Source organism: Gouania willdenowi, chromosome 11, assembly GCF_900634775.1.
Source record: "Gouania willdenowi chromosome 11, fGouWil2.1, whole genome shotgun sequence".
Taxonomy (NCBI): Eukaryota; Metazoa; Chordata; class Actinopteri; order Blenniiformes; family Gobiesocidae; genus Gouania; species Gouania willdenowi.
In genome coordinates, this window is record NC_041054.1 from 5111840 (window position 1) to 5136214 (window position 24375).

The following is a 24375-nucleotide window of genomic DNA, read 5'->3' on the forward strand; positions in this document are numbered from 1 at the left end:
ATCTGCTTACTTTGCTTGGTATTACTGAGGTCTGTGGCTCTGACTTCTCAGTGCAGGAGTACCACAGGGTCATGTTCTAAGTCCCTTTGTCCTTTTTTGCTGTACACCAGAGATGATACCTGTTATCACAGATGGAGCCACAAAACTATAAATCTCTGCTCCGAGGGTGACATTATCAATATTAATGTCAGCATTTAGAATTATGACTAATCTGAGCATTATTAAGACAAACAACAAAGTTGTGTTTTTGTTGTCGTTTATTATATTTTCCTCTCATTTTCTATCATTTCTTGTCATTTTTGGTATTTTTCTGTAATTTTGATGTTTTTTGGAGTCATTTTGGGAATTTTTGTTATTATTGCAGTGTATATGAGGATCTATGATAGATGCTTGACTCTTAATTCATTTGAATAAAATACAATATCATGATTGCTTTTTAGCTCGATATCGATAGTAAAAAAAAAAAAAAAAAATGATGTGTGTGGGGATTTTGTAAATACAATTTGGTAATTAAATAATAAAAAATGCTATAGACTATTATGGTGCAATGTAACAGTTCTAATAAAGGGAAACAATACAATAATTTGTTCTAGATTTAAAAGTACTACTTTGTTCAGCTTTTTATTTTTGGAAAACAGAAGATACGAAGAAGCTGCATTATTTTTACTCAAGAGCACACAGTTGTTTATCATTTGTTTGGCCTTAGTACGTAAATTTGGGGTGAATTGTATTCGGAAAGTTAAATAACATTGTGTTAAAGTGAATGCAATGCCTGATTCCTTCTTCAAAAAGATTCAAATGAAGTCTAAACTTTGTTTTTCATGAGTTTGATGAATGCTGGTTTGTTTTGGTGTTACAGTTTCATCTAATTACTCTTGGTTTTTTTTTCCAATACATTCTCATTTCTAACAACGACTTCCACTTCCCGACAGCAGGTGGCGGTAATTAGCGTCAACAGCGTTGAGCTACGGTCTGCCTATGGCGAGCTGTTATTAAACCCAAGAAGAAGAAGAAGTGGTCAGACTGCTTTCTGCAGAAGAAGAAGATACAGCTGCGTGAGATACTTCGAGGCTTTAAGTTAGGTAAGAACAATGATATAAAGGCAAATAAGTAGGAATAATGAGCTTATTCATTTGTTTGTGTTGTAAAAATGAAGTGTTGAAAGTTTATACTTAATTTCTGATTTCTTTTTTTAATGGTTCACAAGAAACCTGGAAATGATAAAGTCATAGGCTATACAGCAGACAATAGTTGTTTATTTACATAGCATTTATTTTATCTAATTATTCATTTAGGTCTATATTAAGTTTAGTGCAGTCAGTGGTTTTTCCTGCAATTATTTTTTGATCATAACTTAAGTAGCCAGGATTAGTGACAAATTGCACCAGCTCAGATATAGTTTATACTGTATTTTATTTTAACTGTATTTATATTTGTGAAAGAGAAAGTATATAATACAGTTGTTTAAGATTGTGTGTCGTGGTTTAATTTTGAAATATGTAATAATGTAAAAAAAAAAAAAAGTAAAGATATTGATAGGCATTTCAGCCACCCTTATTTAAAGGAAGTGACTATTGATACGTTTCCGTATCAATAGTCCCCGGGGCCTATGGGCACGTTTTCCGATCTTTTCTATATAAGCGTAATGTGCCTGTGTTTTCTGGTCCATGTTTGACCCCTGAACTAAATTGAGTTTGACGCCCCTGGTTTACACCAATAGACTGTTTCTGAACCACAACACACTTCCTTTGCTGATCTGTGGGGGCAGCAACATGCCTCTGCTGAAGAAGAAAAACAACAATAGAGGGTAGAGAGAGTCAGCATCCACTGATGAGAGATCATTTTAAAATCAATGGATCTCATCCCACTTCTTTACTGCTCTGATTTCTCGTCTGTTATCCTCTTATAGCAGCATGCTGGAACCACAGGCGGACCGAGTCATGGCCCTCAGCGAGTGGGAGGATTGGTGGCATGACGGAAAAATTCGGTTTCATCTGCCTCAAGTGCATGAGTAATGACGGCAAACATCTGAGACGTGTCACACATCTCACAAAACACCCATCACTTATGAATAAACGTATTAGCTATGGATACTAATGACAGGGTCAGGAGTGATGTTAATTAGCTTGTAAACCCAACAACTGTCAACTAGGCCTGGGCAATATATCTATATTCACGACATATCAAGTTTTCTATTTTGGCAATATCTGAAATTACAACACCGCCTAAAATGAAATATTTTTATTTTATATCTTATTTTGTATTAAAATACTTGTTTTAGGAGTCCCTGCTTTTGCTACTTCTCAGAAAATTACAATATTGCCTATGTATATTTGTTTTATAGCTTATTTTGTATTAAAATAGTTGTTTTAGGAGTCTCTGCTATCATGAAAAGCACTGTTAGATGGAACACTGAGTGCATCCTAACCCAGAACTTCCCCTAAACAAGCCACACGACAGAACTCACTCACACGTGCTGTCCCTCAGAGCAGTGGTTCTCAACTTTTTCAGTCCGCGACCCACAAAATAAAGGTTCCAGAGACTGAGGACACTCACTGTACCTGAAGGTGGTTGAACAGAGATGTGAACATTGATGAACAGTCATGTGGAGACATGGCCAAAGTGTCACTATTGGCTTGAAAGTGGTTTAATTAGTTTAAACTGGGAAATAATGGACATGGCAAATCATGAATGTGGTTAAATTGGCAAAAAATAAGCATGAAATCTGATAAAAAGAGGTTAAAAGTGACAATAATGGGTCAACATATGCAACATTAGTTGGGAAAAATGGTGTAAAGGGTTTATAAGTGCTGAAAATGTCTTGAAAGTGGAAAAACTGTGAAGAAATTTGATAGAGAAATGGGAGTAATTTAGCAAAATGCATTAAAAAGACAATATGGCAAGATTGGTGTAAAAATAAGCAACAGACCCTGTTCTGTCTTTTAAGGATGATATCTGTTGTTAATATTAAGATTTAATTAGACTATAGACTAACACTTTAGAAGATTGAATGTGTTTTTGTCAATCACATGCTGTGTGTGTGTGTGTGTGTTTTTACAGGGTGCTGGAGAAAAACATTGATAAAGTCATTAATGGACGAACAGGGGTGCGCTTCTTCTTCCCCCTCTGTGGGAAAGCTGTAGATATGAAGTGGTATGAAAAGAGCTCCCAGTTGGATTCACTGTGATGATGACGTTTGTTAAGCACAACCTGCTCTGTGGGATTCTCAGGCTGGCAGATTTGGGTCACTCAGTGGTCGGGGTGGAGATATCAGAGAAGGGCATTCGAGATTTCTTTGAGGAAAACAACATGACTTACAGTGTGGAGACTGTGGCGTCTTTGCCTGGGGCGAAAGTTTTCAAGGTGAATACATGAAATGTGTGTAAAACAATTATTAGTCTGTGATGGTATAGATAGATATTGCAAAAATAGGAGTTCTACTAAAGGAGGGGAGTGCCTCTGCTATCGACAGCATCTTAAAATGTGTGTTTGTTGAATGACACGATTGTTAAACAGTAGGTTTTGTTCCTCAGAGCTCAGAGAAAAATATCTCCTTGTACCAGTGTGACCTGTTCAACTTCTCCAGGTGAGAAAACCCCCATTGGTTCAATAGATTTTAGCCCCACCTTGTCTGCACATGCTGTCAAGGGTCAACAGTAGCAGTGCAATCTTTTTGTTCAACAACTAAGCATGTTTTATTGTTGTCATGAAAAAAATACATTTATTTTGTTGCATAATTGTGACCATCACCAGTTGTCCCTAAGGAAGGGTGAGCTAAACTTTATTAGAGGGAGAATATAAAAAGAGGGCAGCGTTGTACCTTGGTGAAAGGGAAGAGGGAGTTAGGGTGGGACATTGGAAGGAGTGGTTGACAGTCAACTATTTACTACCATGCATATTGTGTTGTGGGGTTTAATCTACTAAACCAGTACAGTGACAAAAAGTGCGTGATGCAACACCCCGTTTAAAATGATGGTGGCCGTGAGCAGAGGGCTAGGGTGGGCGCTTATACCTAGAACTGATATTTGGGCTCAACGTATCTAAGGTTTGGATAAATATGAGCTTAACCAAAGCCTAAGACATGCCAGTGTGACCACGACTGATGTGTGCGTGCAAGAGCCGCTATTGTAAACCCAGGCGTCGCCTCTGACCAGCAAGACCAGCAGCACCAATGGGAGCTAAAAAGGCCCAGGCCACCACCCCCAGGGTCGACCCGCAGCACCACAAGACACAGTCCAACGGGGGGGCGTACTATCAAGCATACAAGCGCAAGGCCGCTGCCAAAACCAGCCCAGTCCGCCCGCAGAGCCCACTGGCCACCCCACTGGTGTCACAAAGACGATGATCCAGTCCAGCCACCCACGAGAGAGCACGAGCAGCGGAGCAACGCCCCACACCAGCGCACATCCGACCGCAAGCCGCCTCTGCAAGGAGATACACTGGAGATCCCTGCTGATGATGTGGAAGGGTTCCAATAACATGGATGCCCCAATAAACACTATCTTGGAAGACGATTTTCATCATAGTTAGGGTAGTTCCTGTAGTAGCATCTTGTAGCAAAACATCTCTGATGTTTACTTCACCACGCACCGTGGCCCCCAGCTGTGAACTCCCAGACCCACTTGCCCATTGGGCTGTACACAGCAAGACAGCCCTACCAGGTGGCCGACAGTAATGCCAGTCACCAGTACAGCGGGCGCCACCCCCCGCAGACTGCACCATCCCCAGGGGCCACGCAACCCTCCCATACCGCGCCCACCTCTAGACCGATGGGCCGCCCGGGCTCACCCACCGCGGAGACCGCCCCCATGACCACCAAGAGACAGGTCTGACATCCAGGCGCACCACCACACACCGCAAAACCGATACGGCACAGAGAGATACTGTCCCTAGCCACACCCCCGAGCATGACCCCAAACGCCCACCCCATCTACTATGAACTCTAACCTTTATGTTTGTCACTCACACCCACAGCTCTATTGAGGGTCAGTTTGGTGCAATATGGGATAGAGGTTCTCTTGTTGCAATCAATCCAAGAGACAGAGAAAAGTAAGAGTGAACGTTTATACAGACCAGTTTGTGTACAAACTATTGCATCATGTCAATATCGTTAAATTTCCACAGATATGCAGCCCTCATAACCACTCTGATGGCCACAGACTGCAGATACATATTGAATACTCTTCTGTACAATCCTGAACTATACAAAGGTACACATACACGGTATATATATATATGTATGTATATATACACAACTGTGACCGTAATACTTTTCTGCATCTTAAGTTTGACAAAATGTTTTAATTAATTTTTTTCTTTAGGTCCACCTTTTGTAGTCCCAGAAGAGCAAGTACACATCCTGTTTGGTAAATATGTATATGTTTGAAAAAGTACAACATGTATTTAAAACTAATCATCTACATTAAATACAACATGTTTATTCTCATCCTCTGTTTTCTAACCCAGGGAGCCGGTGCAGCATTGAGCTGCTGCATTCTGTGTCTGACATGACGGACAGAGACTATCGAACAGAAAATGTACACCTACTTACTCCCAAGACTAGTTAATGGTTTGCAAGTTCAAACTACTGAGGAAAGAGGCAGAAAATAACCTGAATTGTGTGTGCATCAGAATATATATGATGTTTCAGTGCTAAGCTGGGACGTGAAGGAACGTGTGTACATACGTACGGACATTTAATTATATAGACTATTTCTAAGTTTTCCTTTTAGTAAAAACTGCATCTTGTTGTTATTGTCATTATTAGTAATGGTACATTATCATATTTTGCACTTATAATTTGTCAATGTAAATCACATTTTTTTAATCTTCCATTGTACCTTTTATTCCTGTAAAAATGAATAAATAAAAATAAACAAAACTGAAAAGTTGACAATCGTGTCCCTTCCTTAGGGATGGCTGGTGATGATCACAATAAAGCAATAGAATAAATGTAGTTGTTTCATTGCAATAATAAAACATGCATAGTTGTTGCAATAAAATAAAATTGCACTACATAGTGTTGACTTTTGACAGCATGTTCAGACAAGATTAAAAAAAATATAGTGCAAGGACACAACAGTGTATGGAAATGGTCATACTTTACTTATTGTCACATTATGCAACGAACCACAATTTCTTCTGGATATTTTCTGAAAAATGTCAAAATCAGATTAAATGTTATAAACCCGCCCATTGCTAGTTTTCCCCAGCAGAAATAGGTGGAAAGCCGCCCAACCTGGCAACACTGTTTGTGCCCATTAATGGCGCTACCCGCGTCGTCATAGTAACAGGCTTTGTTTCTTTGCTATTGGCTGTTGCTAAGAAACGCTCCAACACGAGGACGACAGACAGGAAAGCCCATTTTACTAGTTCAAACTGTGACGTTTTCTTCATTGAAATGCTAAATTATCAAGAAGACACAACAAATGTGAGTAAACTAAGTAAGAGTAACAGTTCTTAAGCAGGTAGTGTTGCTCTATTTGCCGTTATGAATGTTACAAATATTGTAATTGTTGACTAAAACTGTACATTTGTGGTGGATTTGACTTTACAGGTGCAGGTTTCAGGCCACTGGGTGTGGAATGATGAATCCGATACTTTGGAGTTTGTCAGGTGTGGAGCAGATTGAACACTAACTATTTTATTAAATAACACTAACTAATGCAAGGGCCACATTATCAACAGCTATGTCAGTATTTAGAAACAAAATCACTAGTTTTAGCAATAACACAGGAAAGAAAAAAGAGTTTTTTTTTTTTTTTTTTTTTTTTTTTTAGTCTTTTTGTTGAATTATATTTTAGGATGTTTTATTTTCTAATTTATTTATTTTTTAATTCTCATTTTGTGTATTTTTCCTGGCGATTTGTACGTCTTTTTAAAATGTCCTTTTGTGTGTTTTTGTCTTGTGTATTTTTGTAATAGTTTTTGAATGCTTTTGCTGTCATTTTGTGCGTTTTTGTTGTAATTTTGTATATTTTACTTTCATTTTGTGTGTTTTTGTTGTCATTTATAGCATTTTTTAAAATGCTTTTTGTTATCTTTGTACCGGTAGTCATCTTGTGTGTTGTGTGTCATATTGTAAATTTCTCCGTTTTGTTTATTTTTTCCATTTTGTGTTTTTTAAGTCATCAATTTGTAATTTTTGGTTAATTGTGTATTTCTTTTGCCATTTAATACATTTTAGTGTTGTTATTTTGTTCCTTCCTGTAATTTTCTGTAATTCTGTATGTTTTGGAGTCATTTTGTGTATTTTTGTTATCAATTTATATGATTATGTCTATGATTTTGTGTTTTTTTTTTTTCTCGTGTGTTTCGGTTGTATTAAATTTAATTTTTTTCTCATTTCACATCTTTTTATTCTCATTTTGTGTATTTTTGTTGTAATTTTGTATAATATTACTTTCATTTTGTGGTTTTAAATGATTTTTGTTATCTTTGTACTTGTAGTCATGTGTGTTTTGTACACATTTGGTTTTGTACACAATTTGTACATTTCTCTGTTTTGTTTATGTTTTTTTTTATTCCATTTTGTGTATTTTAGGTCAACAATTTGCAATTTTTGGTTAATTGTGTGTATTTCTTTTGCCATTTCATATATTTTTTTGTGGTGTTTTGTTCCTTCCTGTAATTTGAGTAATTTTGTGTATTTCTGTTGTCCTTTAATGTCGGCCTATATTTCGGTAATTTTTAATGTTTTTTTAAGTCATTTTGTTTGTTTACTTTGGAGGTCACACAAAATTAGACCGAGGGCCGTGTGTGGCCCCCGGGTGGCCAGTTGCCCATATCTATATAACACGTTTAACACCTTTTTGCTAGTTCTTGTCCTGCACAGGAGAATGGACAGGAGGAAGAAAGTCAAATGAACGTTGGTTTTACTGAGCTTCAGCAGAGAGCGGAATGGTGAGCCTTAGATTAATAAATGCGATTTGACTTTGGTCATATTTTGGGTTTTTCTAAATGCTGAATTCTCTCATTCCAATTTTTTTTTAGATGTTTGGTAAATTTCTGTTTGTAAAAAAAACATTAAGTATTAAACTTAAACTAAATATTACATTTACATATGATTTAGATATATAATATATTAGCATTTCACAATTTAATTCTTAATATATACTATATATATATATATATAATAAATTAACAAAGAATAAACTTGATTTACATGTATTTTGTTGATATTATGTACAGTATAAAGCAATGGTATCAATCAAGCAAATTTAGTTTTTTTTCAAAAAAAGCTGTTGAAAACAATCTTTTCCAAAACATGAATCTATATGTTTTCCTGTGCAACATGCATTTCACAGCATGCCTGGTAAAATACAAGTTTCTTTCAAAATAAAAGACAAGTCCAACATGAGACAAGGTATTTATTTATTTTTGCACAATCAAAAAAAACACGCACATCCCTTTGAAAGCAGTGTGCTGGATCAAAAAAACCAACAGATGCAATGAAAAATTGAATTGTTGGTGTAAGTTAAATAAAAATTGGGAGTTAACTACGCAGTTGTGCTGACTTTTTTTTCATTGCATTTATTTATTTTTGTCCGCGACCCACTCAGTACAGGTTCATGTCCCATATTTGGGTCCTGACTCACCAGTTGAGAATGGTTGGTATAAAGAGTTAAAAACAATACAACCCCTTAATTCTTTTGATAGTAACTCGAGAACAGTAACTCATCAAAATATATTGTTTTTGGAGAATTTTTCTAGTTTATATTTACCGGTTCATTTAAAATGAATCAGTTTGTTTGATTTGGTCATGATTAAGTTTACATTAAGGTGCAAAAAAATGTTTGTCAGCATGGATTTGTTTATCTTTGTCCTTCTAGGTTGGCTGAAGTATGCACTTTGAACAATGGAGGGCGCCAAACCATCAGGAAGACCCTGAGTCCTGCTCATTTAAACTCATACAGGTCCTCTGTGATGGAGAGACAAGGAGATAAAGTCACATTTGATGACGTCAAACGTAAGTAAAGCATATTTATGATAATGTGTACCTAGAATTATAGTATAACTAACAGTGTAGCTCAACAAAGTACACAGAAATGTGTTCTATTTTTCTTAATGGAGGTTTGGGGCAGTGATGGCACATGGAGTCAAGAGTTTAAACGTCTACTTTATTCCTTAAGTGGTTTATTCCCGCATGGAGCATATAAAAACATATGCAATGGATTATTTTCAATGTTCCAGAGGTGGCTGTCGGTTTGATCCAGGAAAAGTACCTACTTCCCATCCCGTTCTGCTTTCTGAGTGTGTTAAAGTAAGGAGGTATAGACAATGTGAATGTATATTATACACATAAAAGTTTGTCACTCATTGCTTTTCCATCCCTGTGTGTCTTAAGAAGTAAAAAGCTTGATGAAGTCCTGGCTGCCCTCCTTCTCTACCTTTTGTGTTACTTCGAGCAGAAATCTCTGCAGAACAAATCGACACTTTCCGGAATGTAAGTAGGATAAAGACAGATGCGTGATTTGCTATTATCTTTACAGTAGTAAAGAAAATATTGCCCCTCTTCGTGGTGATACATTACAATATTGTTTGCCGCATTAACTCATTCACTGCCAGCCATTTTCAGAGCAGCCAACCCCACATTGCCAGGCGTTTTAGATGATTTTCACTGATTTTTAAAGACCCACAGAATATTTTTTACTATGACAAAATGAAATCTGAAACCAGATTTTGAAAGATTAGACTCTCTAGTTTCATCAGAAAAAATAGCTTTGTTTCACACAAATAGCCAGTTTGTGACAAAAAGCTGAGAAAAATGTCTTCTTCTGAAAAAATCTATGAGTGACTTTGAAGTAAATTTTTTTGCATTAATGACACCTCAACATTGGTTTCCTTCTATAAAACTACAAAAACACTAGGACCAGGCTTTTGATGGCAACATTATTATTTTGCTATTTCGGTCAGAGTTGTATTGTTTTCTTACTGTATTTTGGCCGTCCTCCAAGTCTCTTCCCTGTCATTCTCCACGCATGCAACTTCCTCCTCCTTCTCCCGGATATGCCGAATCTCACTGCTTGCCCCTTTTTTGTTTTTGTTTTCCTTCACCATCACGACACGCTCAATAGTCTACTTAAGGCTGGGATACACTGTGCGACTTTTTCAATTGTTGCACTCAGCTCCAGCTCAAACTGTGCGACTCAGACGCAGATCCCGAATGTGCGCAGCTCACGATTCATGTTCTCACACTGTACGGACTGACACATTGACACTTTCTGACTGCTCACACTGTACGTTCATACACGACACGTCGGGGTCTTGTTTCCGGAAATGCAACGTACAAATTAGAAGAAGAAGAAGAAGAACACTGAAGCGTTGCCATTAAAACAGACAAAGAAGAAAAACACGGAAGTGGAGAGACGCTCGCAAATCTCAGCAAAAAGAGCTTTAAAAAAAGAAAAGATGGTGATGTGATGGACCAGGAACTGGCTGGACAGACGTGGGCAGTACAGTCCGTCAATTTTACAGCGGTCCTTTGCACATGCGCAGTGTGAGCGTTTACGATAAGCCGGTCCGTGGCACTCCTTCAACTGTGTGATACCCTCACGAGGAGCGACTGGATTTCAAACATGTTTGAAATCCTTACGACCTTATGATTGCTGATCGGGAGCTGGTCGTGAGGTGTTCATCACTTCTCGTGACCCCATGTATACTACACGATGCACGACACACGATATAGCAGAGACACGCTAATAGTCGGACAAGTCGAAAATCGACTCAAAAATGGGCCAAAAAAAAAAAATCGCACAGTGTATGCCTGACTTTAGTTCCACACATGCTCTGGTCGAGTGTGCGTTGCTGTGAGCTGCTGTGAGCTTCAGCATCAACTCTCATAGCGTCATTTTCTGTCTCGCAAACTCCTTTCCTCTCCCTCTGAGCTCTGCCCATCACGGGTTATTTCTCATCCAAAGGTACTCTGCTGCCACCTACATGTCACCAGTTGGTCACTACACCATGGTACAGCTCGATATTCAAAGGAGAGCTTTGTCACACTGTCTCCTAGCAGCCGAAAAACACAATTAAGGTCTTTAGACGTTTTTGGCAGGCAATGAGTTAAAAGCTAATTAATTCCCCTCCCAAAAAACTAAATCAAACGAGTACTTTAATGCATAATAAGCAATAAAATAAAAAAATATATCAATATAGACGATAATGTAATTTTCTATTTTGCCAAAATAGAAATCTCAATATATCTTGAATCTCGATATATTGCCCAGCCCTACATATAATTGCATTATTATATTTTTTGTTGTTGTTGAACAGATTGAACCCTTTGTTTGACACAAATAAGTAGAACAAACTCAACTGAAATAATTATTTGGATTTTTTTAATTAAATTTGGACAAACTTGTCAAAATGAGTTGGAACAAATCAAGTCCATTGAGTTGGAGCTTCATATTTATTCACTGCCCACAGTTACATTTTAATAGTTCTTTCTTTGTAGCTTTAATATTTATTTTTTTAGCCACTTTTCTGATTCCATCTTGTGATTTTTCCAACTTACCAGAGTCGACATCGTCACTGAGCACCAACTGATGACGGAGACTTCAGCCAAAACGGAGATTTCTCTGAAGAACCTGGCTGTGCACTACTTCAGCCTGATGATGGACTTGGAGAGAGAACACCATCTGCCAAACAACAAGTGAGTGATCAATCAGACAAGCGAAAGGCTCCAATAAAACCCTGAATTCAGCCTTTGATGCAGTCTTAGAGTTAGAGTTCCCTCCTGCTTCAATCAGATGGCACTGATTACCTAAAGTCTCTGTGGACTTCACTGGATGCATCCTTTAAAACTACACAGTGAGTGAGCTAAACGCTGTGGGGCAGAGGAACCAAAAGGCTTTTAGTGATAAATGTCTTTAAATAAAAGTGTGTGTAAAGCTGTGGGTTTTACTTACTTTGGCTGCTCTGTCTTGATTTTTATGCCAGGTAATAAAAACTCAGGCCATTACTATGATTTAGAAATTAATCACCAGTAGGGCTGGGCGATTTTGCCTTAAAAAAACTCCAATTTTTTAAAGAAAAATTTGAGTTTTGATTTGATTTCACATTTTTTTTTTTCAATGCACTTAAAAATGACTGCATACATCAGATATATTGTGAAAAGTGCAACTTTATTGCTGTGATTGTCCTCAAGAGTTAAAATGCATAAAGCAATCCCAAAATAAAAAGTAAATGAGGCTCTGTCATTCAACTATTTCAAGCTTTAGGAATTAAGAAAACCAACTAACTCGAAAAAAATAAATAAAATAATAAGTAAAGTATATAATAAAAAAAAACAACTTAGCTACAAATTTGATAAATCGAGTAAATATTTTTTTTTTTTTGCCCAGCCCTAGTCACCAGTCAGTTTTCTATTATTTATCCTCCATAATAGTTAGTTTTTATTTTACGAAATGAAAAAAAAAACAAATGCTACAACAAAATTTTTCATGAATAATAATGAAGAATTTAAATGGGGGTTGCCTGAAATGTATATTAATTGGTTAAATAAAAATTTACCGATTAAAAATATATTCTTTAAAAACTTAAAACACATTCTTAACTGTATTCTATACTTTGACTTTCTCAAATTTAAATCAATTTCAAATTAATACATTATAAAAACAATTCTAAAATGTCGCAACTTGTCACCAGCGGCTGGTTGCAATCCTCCCCTCCACATGTCCCCCTCCCCGACCATATGTGCTATGTCCTCAAATTTTGTTGTAATTGTGTTTTTTGGCGCTTCTGAGTGTGCACTGTGTCCCTAAAGAAGCACAGTTTGGGACCTACCTTTTTTCCCCTCTTCTTACCTCATATTTTCCACTTCTCATCTTAGATACGGGGCGCTGCTTTTAGGGCGACCCACAGTAGTACCGCTCCTGTCCTCCCGCGTTATATGTGATTGTCTTTTCATGTTTTTTGGATGAGATGTAACTGAAACTGAATTGCCCCTCGGGTATAAATATAGCATTCTGAATCTGAATCAATCCTAGTTCTTCTGTATTTGTAGCACTAATTAAAACAAGATTAAAACTAAATTTAGAAGAAAAGTATTTTAGAGATCAAAATGGGGTGACAATCCACAAAAAGTTGGGAACCACTAGACTATTGGCATGTGAGCCTCCATCTGTCTGTTATCTTATTGTGAAAAAAACCCCCAACAACAGCAGTGAATAGAGGATAAACAGTGAGGGGATGTGGGCCAGGGAGATGAGGTGGAGAGAAGAGGAGGCAGCAGCAGGTGGAACTAACTCAAAATCATTTAAATAATGAAACACAAAAATCCAGATGTCCAAGAAGTACAAAAATTAATCAGGATGAAAAATGTAAAGAAACAAACCTTCTGAAAGTGGGAACACGAGGAGCTTGAAACATAGAAAATCCATCAACACCCACAGTGTTACCAAACACTGCTGAAAGAATGCAGGGAAGTTAATTAGATGAATGAGAGTCACCTGTGAGACACACACACACACACACACACACACACACACACACACACACACACACACACACACACACACACACACACACACACACACACACACACACACACACACACTGTTAAATGTATTTATTTTATTATTTAATTCAGTACTTTTTACAATTGTAATTATTTCTTTCTAATGTTGAAAGCTGTAACCTAACTCGTATATAATACTGTAGAGCACGTGTCCAACTCATTGCCCGGGGGCCAAATCCGGCCCTTTGGAGCATCCAATTCGGTCTGCAGGAGAAATTAAAAATGACAGAGAAAACATGAATCATTGTGTAAGTGAAACATTTGCAGGGGCTCACAGTTTTCTTGGTGCTTATATAGCATGATGGCAGTCATTTATAATGTTAAATAGTTGAAAAAACTCAAAATTATTGCAAAATTCCTCAATTTTCCTCAAATGATGATACAATATTTTCCTTAATTAAACAGAAATTGGTCTGATAATCTAGGAATTTTAAAGTGAAGTTCCTGTTTGGACTGATATCTGTCACTTATTACTTATTACTTTGAATTATGACACAAGAATGTTGAAATTACTAATTTTCTTGTAATAAATCTCTGGCCCTCTTGAGATCAAACTGCTCCGTATTTGGCCCCTGAACTAAAATTAGTTTGACACCCCTGCTGTAGAGCTTTCAGATTCTATTTGAATACAAAAACACTAATGGATGAAATTGTAGAAAACAAATGAATCTATTAATTTAGGGCTCTATTCTCCCATGCACGTAAGTCCAAAAAGCTGCGCAGCTTACGTGCTTCTAACCCTGGAATTAGTGCAGCGACCCGATAAGGACAAACATTATGTTGCACTAGAAATATGGACTTAGTTACATTTGAAGCCACACTCGTGCGTCGCACAGCAGCAGCTGTGATCACTCAGCTGCTCCTGCTGCTCGATTAATTAAAACTCTGACAGACGCAGACTTCTGTCCACGTTGGTCACAGTGATTCAACTATTTTCATACTATGTCCAACGTAAAGTCACAGTTTGACCCACTACAGAGTGAAACAAGCTGTCATATGAGGATGAGGATGGGCCAAAAACTGTTCCCACACATATTTTAATGAGGCTCAGCTCAGGTTGCTTTAAACTATTTATATTTAAAACTGCGTATTATGGAAGCCAATAGTTGTTTCACTGCAAACAGCTCTGCGGCTGCGTTATTTCCTCATATCTCCAGCGCATCTAACTCTGTCACGCTTTACAGCAATGATGATGATGATGATGATGATGATGATAACGATGATGATGACGATGATGATCAAGGAGAGAGATTTTAACTGTGACTCGGACAGAATGCGGCCGATCCTCAGTCACACTGCAATAATCTGATCAAATCAATATTATATTGTTTATCAATGAAGGCGTTTCAAATTAAAAGTGAACTTTATCATTTTCACAGATTTCAATGACATTTACAAGTGTTGGGAAAACTCCAGGTTCCGTGATTTCTTGACAGCCCAAAAAAATGACATCACTGCCTCCTTTCCTTCAGCCCGCCTTCATTCACACATATGAGCTTTTTGGCTCCTTACGCATGGTGGGTGTGTCAGCAGCCTGGACCGGAGAATACGCGTAGGAGAGAAGTGCGTACCTGCAGGCGCGCCAAAAAACGCTTAAATCCAGATGGGAGAATAGACCCCTTAATGATTTAATAGAAGTGTGATTTCTGACTGTTGAGGATTTATGTGCATTTACAGGTCAAACGTCTTCTCAAATAAAACAGAATGGCTCTTAAATGCGGTAAGTATATTCATCACCACACAGACTCAAACATGCATTTCCTGCTTTGCGGGGGCCCAACATGCAAGCTTCTGTTTAGAGGTATACAGTCATTACAATATCTCACCGAAATTAACATGTACATGACACCATTGTCTTCACGCTGATGCTAAATGCAAGACCACACTCTAAATTGTGTGTCCACAAAATATTTAACTTCAGTGTCCATCTTAATGTTACATTTAGCATTTTAATGTTGCTTTTTGTACATTGGGGGTCTGCTTTTCAGACATTGACCACATATGGGCGGTGACGCAACAGAAATAATGTTTCGAGGCTTCCTTCACCACAGCTCAGATAGCAAAGCTCACACTGACGACATCTACGGAGTTAAAAAGCATCATCACTATTATCATTACATGAATTACTCTCAAAGATTTCTCGATACTGTGTAGCAGCGAAATGTAAGAAGACTTGTCGGAATGGATTTTCTGTTTTGGTTGAATTAATACTTCAATGTCTATCCGCAACTCATGCTCAGATTCACTCGCATTGAGCATTAGAAAACTAGTGCAGTGGTCGTATAGGAAGTATGTATTGCTATTGAAAAGTGCTATTGAAAGGTAAGTAGCTTTTTCATGGATGGCCAAATAAGGTTGTGTTTGAAGGTGGGACGTCATCACTGTAGAGGTAGGACTGATGACATCATCACTGTAGAGGTCGGAATGATGACAGTCACTGTAAAAGTAGGACTGATGACATCATCCCTCTAGAGGTAGGACTCTAACGGAATTTGTAAAACACTTGTGAAATAATTTATTAACGGTATCATTGCAGTCCAAACAAATCTGATGTTGCACACCCTTGAACCCAGCAGCAGCCATGTTGAAACTCTCAGCTCAGTCTGATCCTGATCCGCAGAGATATTTGAGGAACACACACACACACACACACACACACACACACACACACACACATACAAGTAGAAAAGCTTTGCAAATAGAATGCTTTTAACATTTGGTGTAAACGTGTGTTGATTGTGTCCTTAGTTTTGGTGTAATTTAATGTAATTGAAAGCAGAAATCTCAAAAAACAAGCTTTGAAATTCCCAAATTATGCTTATTTTGAAATAAACAAATGTTATCCATCAATAAAAAGAAAAAAAAGTCATATGCACTTTAGACATCTTAACTTGTTGTAGATCTTCATGTGAGTAGATTTCTATTAACTGCTGTGTTATACGTGGACCATGTGCTATGCTATGGTCCACGTATAGCCAGAAATGGCTCTGCATTTACTTTACTGAGATTGTCTGAAATGCATTCCCGACTTTACATTTCTTTACTTTTCCAAACCAACCACACAGATTTAAGGAATTCTTACCTGTAACTTTTTGCATATTTTAAAGGCCTTACAAATGTCCAGCGTTGCCAGGTCTGTGCTGATTATCAGAGTCCTCAGCTGGTGGCAGTGGAAACCAGTTCACCATCTGTGAGTGCTGACAATAGGGAGCAGGACTCAGACACACAGAGTGCGTGTTGTGTCTGGCGGAGCTAATAAATGAGTTACTGCTAAGGGGATGTTGACTTCTCGCAGGTGTCTCGTATTTATCCAGGTGGAGTGGACAAACCGCAGCAGCTCATTGGCAGCGTTCAATGTGACCTTTTAGAAACACAGATGAATAAGTGACTGCGTGCAAGCAAGGACACCTAAAACAAATGCGTTTACGAGTCAAACCAGTAAAAAATAAATAAATGAATGATACACACCCTCACACTCCTCACTATTTCCAGTGTTTGTACAGCTTCTTCTGCTACTTTGCCTGGGTGACTTTCAACAGCCGAGACCTGAAGGACATCCAAGAGGAAGTGGGCCGTCTTTTATACTCAGACGCCTTCAATGAGGCCGTGAAGAAACGGGCTCGTGGGGACATGGGAAATATACCTGCAGCTGTTAATGGTTCAGCTAAGGTGTCCAAACTTGACGGTGCATTCAAGCCCAGGTACGATAAAGGATTGTTGTAAACAAGCAGCCACCAGAGGAAAAGAATATTGATATTTTATTTCTGTTACAGCAGAAATCTGCTACAAAATAGTTTTTACCCAATCCTTAACCATGTGGAAGTCAAATGTAATACTCAGGGTCTATATCAACATTCAACCTGTTGTTTCCTCCTTTTTCTTGCTTTTAACCTTTAAATATTTGTTATTGGCTAAGTTTTTCTGGACAAGAGAAGGATATATAGCGCCCTCTGCTGTTTAAAAAAGTACTGCGATTCAATTTTCACAGTATCGATGTGAACCGTGATACCTATGAATCGATTTTGAACTGCCTTATGATTAATCGTTACATCCCTACCTCTAATTAAAGTGAAACTGTACTATTTTTACCATTTCAGAAGTGTATATCAAACAGTAGTTCTTTGGATTAATCGATACCTTTGAAGTAGAGCTTGCAGTTTCAGAAAGTTTGGTGACACCTGTTCTATACAGTATGAAAGGCACCAACTATAACCAAGCAATAAATAACAGGTATCGGTCCCTGCAGGATCCTAACTTTTAACTTTGTTTTTAGTACAAATGATCTTCGATTTGTTAATGTATGAGGTCTACACCCAAGGTTCCCAAAGTGGGGTACGCAAATTGTCATAGGGGGTCTGTGAATTTTTTTTAAAAAACAGCGTGACCACATTGGAAACTAGAATATAAATGGAGCAGCAGTCAGGAGCCTCCATGCATTGCCACAAATTACAAATTGGCCAATGTAAGACTGCCCTCTAGTGGTGATCATCAAAAAAACCCACAAATATGCACGAGAGCTACATTGCTTTGCGCTAGCCAAACGTGCTGTCAAGACTTTGATGCCCCAAACTTCTGTGTATCCTCTGAACCTCACACGAGTTGTATTTCACAGTTTCAGGGTGATGAAACTAAAAATGCCACTAGGTCAATTAAATAAATCAAGTTATAATTCTAAATAAGATGTTTTATTGTGTGCTTACAGATTATTATTTTTTTGTATTATATATCATTCCTTAACAGAAAAGGTCAAATTCAGAGACAAATTTCACTCTAGGGCTACATTGTATCTGACCTAGGGGGTACATGGCTTCAGGTTAAATGTCTGAAGGGGTACGGGACTGAAAATTTTGGGAGCCACAGGCCTATACTTTAGCTTTGATAAAAAAATATTGTCTCAAGCATATTTAATCATGAAGAATAATTATGTTCACGAACCATCAAAAGCACATTGCCCAGAACTCAAGCAGTGAGGTTGTAGTTTAGTTGTTGTCACATCTGCTCGACGAGTGATGCTTTGTTCGTGAGACGAGTCTCTGTGTGTTTCTAACCGTCTTCTATCTGACACCCTGATTGGCAGCTGTGTGAGCTATCAGCTGCTTCCCGCTGTGCGTTTAGGGCTGAACAGTTGAAAGCTTGTTTCACAGATCAGCATCCACCTGAGGGAGAATGTGCGCGTGCGCATCCTATACCCACACTAATGGTTCGTGCACGGAAGAAATCCGTTTCGTCACAATTTTTTTCCATATTCAATCTGCGACGACACCTGAACCCATGATTGTTTGGCTGGCTGAGCAGTTTACTTGGCTAATTGGATGTTTACACATTTAACATGATGACCACTGGGGGGGGGGGGACGGAATAGGAAATGTTAGAGAATTCTTGGTTTCCAAACATTTACTCAGCTGCTGTCTGTGTACGGGAAGAGTCGCATGTAGACAGCTGTCCAATCCTAATTTTTATCTTATTATTGGTGCAAACACTTTATTTTTTGATTTATTTTTTTTCAAATGTGTTGAAACTTGAAAATTCTTGTCCATTGGTGGAGTTTGAGATTTTTGCAGAAGAAGAAATAGGATGAAATATACAAGACCGCCTTGAGATTCTCGCCAACCACAATATGTGCAACATATACAATAATGCAAAAATGATTAGTAACTTAACGTCATTTAATGTAAATTCATGATAAAATCAGGGCAAGGGCCGCTTTCTGCTTCATTTTTGCTGCAGTACCATACATGAACTGCTGGGTGCAGTGTCGCTTCACCATTTACATTGTGAAGAAGAATTACGCAACAGAAGAAGAACCAACCTAAAGTCTCAAAAGTTTAGGACCATTTCACTACAAATGTATACTACAACAAATACATTACACCAGTGTCTCTCAAATGGGGGTATGTGTAAGACCCTTTAATTGTTTGTAAACATTGTGATGTACAGTATTTTGTTGGGCGGGGCTTAGCCTGGAGGCAAAACCACAATTGTCTTTGTTGTTTCTGAGCACGAGTGTCCACTAACATTATTCCTCCTATTCTGGCACCCAAACACACAACAAAGCTGTAACATTACTAGCCTCCACAGTCTTTAGCCAGCAGCATTTCCTGTTTTTGAAACACACACACTAAGAGAGAAAAATACTTATTATTACCAGCGACACACAAAACGACAACGAAGACACACTAAATGAGAGGAAAAATACAGAAGATCACTACAAAATACTCACAAACAACAGATAAACGTACAAAACGACACCAAAAACACACAGTGAGTGAGATAATAATTTAAATAATACCAACAACACACAAAGTGACACCAAAAACACACAAAATGATGATAGAAATTATTTTGATTGGAACATAAACTGAAAATGACTGAAAAATTACAGTAAATGAAAGAAACTTTCTAAACAAATCTATTCATGAGACACTACTTACTGTTTCATTCCACTAATTTACAAAATGCAACTCTCTAAAATGTGTGTTCATTCCATCATTATGCTCTATAGTTGTTTTTAAATAGTTTTCTGAGCAAAACGTTGTCGTCAGACAAAGAGGGTTCAGTATTTGGATTCAAAAGTAAGAAAAAGGGGGTACTTGAGCCAACAAAAAGTTTGAGAAACACTGCTTTACACAATCTACAACAAATGAATATATTATACATATTTTGTCACTGTGTTTTATGGCACTTAAAGTGTTTGCATATTATGTACATTATATTAAGAATTGTGTTTTCCTTTTCCTTTCCTTTCCTTCAGAGCACGCCATCAACACCCATCGCTGCACCGTGTTGTTAATCAGAGATCTCCTCTCATGTTGTCTCTGCTGCCCTTGCCCAGAGAACAGTCCTCTCATCTGTTCCGTGGCAGCTGGGCTGTGAGCGAGAGTCGACCGCACATCAAGCACCGTGACACCAAGGCCCTGACGGAGCAGCTCCACCAGCAGCTGGACAGTGGCAGGTGCTGGAGAAACACTGAAAAAAAGATTTTTACCTTCTCACTCAGGAAATACAGATACCTACACATATTGTTACTGTTATTCTTAAATATACAGTAACGGATAGTCCTTTAAATTACAAAATGTTTGTTCTTCAGTCCAAATATTCATTAGATCAAAGTATCCTCGACATTCAGTTACATGCAGCTCAGAGTTTTCATTAAAAACTAGGTTGTTTATTCTATTTATACATGAGCTATGTTTGTATATAGGACAGAACTCTTTCTAATCTCTGAATCAAAAAACTTTAAGTCATCAAAGTATATTTGATGTTTATACGTTGTGTGTTGCTATTATAATTCTTCCTTGCTGACAGATGCTTTAATGCACAACATTTTGTATTATTTATACTTTTAAAAATGATAGCACAATATTTAAAGACAATAACCATGCATCAGTTATTACATTTTAATTAACACGTTATCAGTCTGACGTGTGGAGACTCTTTTTAAAATGCCATCTTAATTGTTTGTCTAGTCCGTTTATTTTATTTTTAAAGGGCTACACGTCCAGAATTTAAATTGAAAAATAGTCATGGACAACATTTGTGTGGAGCCCAGAAGTAAACATGCAAAATGACCCAGAAACACGACAGCAAGAATACACCAAATAACACAAAAAACATATGAAAAATTACAAGCAATTGCATGAAAGGACATAAAAAAATACAGAATTTAATTCCAAAAACACATATGATGATGACAAAAATAACAGAAAAACGTACAAAAATGACTCCAAAGAGACAAAATTGCTGCAAAATACACAAAATGACCACAGAATATACAAAATGATTCAAATACACACAAAAGCAAACTCTAAAGCACACAAAATGAGAAAATAATATACAAAACGACCAAGAAAACCCAACAAAAGTGACTCCCAAGACACAAAACAACAAAAATACACACAAATAACTCTAAAGACATAAACAAAATGACCACTAAAGACTCTTATAACACACAAAACAAATACAAAATGAGAGAAAAATATACAAAACAACAACAAAAACACTGTTCTTTGTTCTTTCCTGTATTCATACTCAGATTGGTCATTTCTCTAAATGCTGACATGAATGTTGGTAATGTGGCCCTCTTATCATATTTTTGTGTCATAAGTTACCCATCCCTGTTGTTTTTTTTTCCCAGTTTTGGGATCATCGGCAAACCACTGAGTCAGTTCAGCAGGAGCTCCCTGATACCTTATGATGCTGAGAAAAACCCCAGAGATGCTGACCAGGGATCAGATTTACCCAGAAGTCCATGCTGAAGGTATCCACTCCACCCTTGTTATTGAAGCATCTACAACAAATCAAAATCTGTGGTTCACTTTCTGTTTTTCACAACTTTAATTGTCTTGTTTTGTTTTGAATGTACTTTGATGTTGTTTAAGTTTCTCTTGCTAGCGTGTGGTGTTGTTGAATAAAATATATTAAGATGTTTAAAGAAAAGGGTTTTTGATGAATTTTTTAAACCTTTATACCTTAAATAAAGGCTTTTGATGAATACATTCTGAACTTCATACATTAACAAATCCAGTGTCTGCTTTGTTTTTTATACTAACAGTCCTGTGTTTTTTCATGGGGAGTGGGTGACATCATAGGTAACATCTGCTTAAAGCTGCTGGGGATGATATTTAACATTTTTTAAACTCTACCTGTATGCTATCTAAAAGTTGTTTTCTTCAACTATTGATGCTAGTGTGACCCCTAAAGCACTGCCAATGTCACGCATTGAAAGTTGTGTCAAAACAAAAGTGGAAACAGCCTAATAGGGCTGAATTATGAGTGATGTCATATTGCGTGGAACGCGAAAATAAAGCAGAACAAAAATGAGGTCAAGAAATCACAGCAAGAATGAGGTAAGATTAGATTACATTAGATTAGAAAAACTTAATCCCCGATGGGGAAACAAATACAAATAAAAAATAAAAATGCCATTGACATGATTTTAAGCTTCCATAGAACAGACCTAGCAACAATTCACAGATGTTCATTAAAATAACGGACTGCTGCCAAAATAAAAGACAGTGGAACATTTAGGCATCACCAGACCTTCGCTAGAATAACTTCTTAACAAGTAACTAAACCCTAAAACCACTTTTTTTTCTTCTTTTTTTTCTGCTGAAAACAACGTATATGGTAGGAAGTAGTGTTGTAGATTGATCCTAGTCCAACTCTTGTCTTTTTAGTCAAATAATTTCAATTTGTTGTAAAACTGTCCGAGTGACTGTCCTCTATGAGTTGAAACCCTGTTATTACATTCAGATTTTGCTATAGGCTGAAAATGGTGGTTTGTGACGTTTTCGTGGCTTCTTACATCACAAATGACCACTTTTGACCCCGCCCAGCCTATAAAACTAGCACATGTGGCAATCTGGGCAGATTGGGTGGTAATGCACCTTGCCTTGGGTGCCAAGCGCTACACAGGAGAAGAAGAATCTGGTTGGATTGAGAGAATTGTGAATAGAGAGCAATTGTGAGTATTGAGTAGATGGTTAGCATAGCATAAATTATTCTTTGGAGATTTTCAAATGTATAATGGGCGTGTCTCAACGGCTCCAGGAGCCCCGCCCATAATCAAGGATTTTTTTAAATTTCCAGTTTAAACGCACATCAGTCAAAACCTCAGGGTTTAGTAGTAACATTTTCACGTCTTTATGGCCTTCTACGGAACTCTAAATCACACAGTGCAATGCGCAAAACGTTATCAAATTTCAAGACGCATGACCAATTGTCAACAAACCCGTTGTTATCGGTGGGGTCATTAACAACTTGTCTGAATAAACAAAACCTTTACTTAACATACTATTCAGAAAGAAGACAAAATTAATCTTGCTGGAACCATTACATGTAAGTCAAGTGAAACTTCAAAGGAACCATCAAAGGCGATCAGCAGAAGTCCCCTGACGAACACTGGCAGTTGACAGTCGAAACATGCCAGGAGATAAAATTTTCCGTAAAAACCTTGTCTGAATAAACAAAACCTTTACCTAACATACTATTCAAAAAGAAAACAAAATGAATCTTGCAGGAACTATTACATGGAAGTAAAATGAAACTTCAAAGGAACAATCAAAGGCAATCAGCAGAACTCCTCTGACGAAGACTGGCAGTTGACAGTTGAAACATGTCAGGAGATAAAAAATTTGATAAAAACCTTGTCTGAACAAACAAAACCTTTACTTAACATACTATTTAAAAAGAAGACAAAAATGAACCTTGCTGGAACTATTACATAAAATAAAGTGAAACTTCAAAGGAACGATCAAAGGCAATCAGCAGAACTCCTTTGAAGAAGACTGGCAGTTGACAGTCAAAACATGTCAGGAGATAAAAAATGCAATAAAAACCTTGTCTGAATAAATGAAACCTTTACTTAACATAGTCATAGAGCCTTTGATGTATTGATCTATGAGGCCTACACTATGTCTGTAATGGTGTTTAAAAACATAATAGTTATTGTCCTCAGTAGCTGTAACCAATGGTATCATAAAATAATAGAATAATTCCTCTGCTTTTCTTTGCAAATTTCAAAATAAAATGTTCTAAAAAGGGCAATGAAGGCTGCACACTTCCTCATCTTTTATTCTTGTTTTTATAGAAATCCCCCTGTTGGTTACCTTCACTCTTCCTCTCCGTCCTCCCTCCATTCCCCACACCTTCATCCTTCACTGCACTGCGGCTAATATTAGTCTGGCTGACAAATACTTGATCGAGTGAGACATTCCTTTTCTCTGTTGTGGCCTGAATGAATAATCAAAGAGGTAGTAGCACACTGGTTGTAGAGAAGATCTCATTATCTTTAATAATAGGTTCAGCATATATAGAGCCGAACATTGTAGAAGTTTTACTTAATAGATCAGTGTGGGGTC

The 24375-nt window shown here is 37.5% G+C and overlaps 2 protein-coding genes across 5 annotated transcripts; both read left to right on the forward strand.

The window, feature by feature from the left end:
• Positions 1–1019: 1019 nt before the first annotated feature.
• Positions 1020–5891, forward strand: LOC114472051 (probable thiopurine S-methyltransferase). 3 transcript variants are annotated; one of them, XM_028461119.1, is made up of 10 exons: positions 1022–1082; positions 1721–1807; positions 1910–2011; positions 3061–3153; positions 3231–3363; positions 3534–3586; positions 4975–5049; positions 5125–5210; positions 5322–5366; positions 5467–5891. In XM_028461119.1, exons 2-10 carry the CDS (start codon positions 1773–1775, stop codon positions 5565–5567), a joined length of 723 nt encoding a protein of 240 aa, XP_028316920.1. In that variant the 5' UTR covers positions 1022–1082; positions 1721–1772; the 3' UTR covers positions 5568–5891. The 3 variants fall into 3 exon arrangements, with proteins under 3 accessions (XP_028316921.1, XP_028316920.1, XP_028316922.1); XM_028461120.1 differs by lacking the exon at positions 1721–1807 and having other exon boundaries at positions 1020–1082; XM_028461121.1 differs by lacking the exon at positions 1721–1807 and having other exon boundaries at positions 1023–1082; positions 1913–2011.
• Positions 5892–6359: 468 nt separating this feature from the next.
• ppp1r36 (protein phosphatase 1 regulatory subunit 36) lies at positions 6360–24158 on the forward strand. 2 transcript variants are annotated; one of them, XM_028461499.1, is made up of 12 exons: positions 6360–6430; positions 6557–6615; positions 7819–7902; positions 8832–8968; positions 9193–9262; positions 9347–9445; positions 11516–11650; positions 15194–15236; positions 17009–17217; positions 20268–20468; positions 21651–21773; positions 24105–24158. In XM_028461499.1, exons 1-11 carry the CDS (start codon positions 6401–6403, stop codon positions 21769–21771), a joined length of 1188 nt encoding a protein of 395 aa, XP_028317300.1. In that variant the 5' UTR covers positions 6360–6400; the 3' UTR covers positions 21772–21773; positions 24105–24158. The 2 variants fall into 2 exon arrangements, with proteins under 2 accessions (XP_028317300.1, XP_028317298.1); XM_028461497.1 differs by lacking the exon at positions 24105–24158 and having other exon boundaries at positions 21651–21786.
• Positions 24159–24375: the final 217 nt, after the last annotated feature.

Coding starts and splice junctions, on each gene's coding strand:
- LOC114472051 (XM_028461119.1), top strand. CDS start 1,773: ATGCCTCTGCTGAAGAAGAAAAACAACAATAGAGG. Junction 3,364..3,533: donor CTGGGGCGAAAGTTTTCAAG/GTGAATACATGA, acceptor TTTGTTCCTCAG/AGCTCAGAGAAAAATATCTC. Junction 5,050..5,124: donor AATCCAAGAGACAGAGAAAA/GTAAGAGTGAAC, acceptor AAATTTCCACAG/ATATGCAGCCCTCATAACCA.
- ppp1r36 (XM_028461499.1), top strand. CDS start 6,401: ATGCTAAATTATCAAGAAGACACAACAAAT. Junction 6,616..7,818: donor GATACTTTGGAGTTTGTCAG/GTGTGGAGCAGA, acceptor CCTTTTTGCTAG/TTCTTGTCCTGCACAGGAGA. Junction 9,446..11,515: donor AAATCGACACTTTCCGGAAT/GTAAGTAGGATA, acceptor CCAACTTACCAG/AGTCGACATCGTCACTGAGC.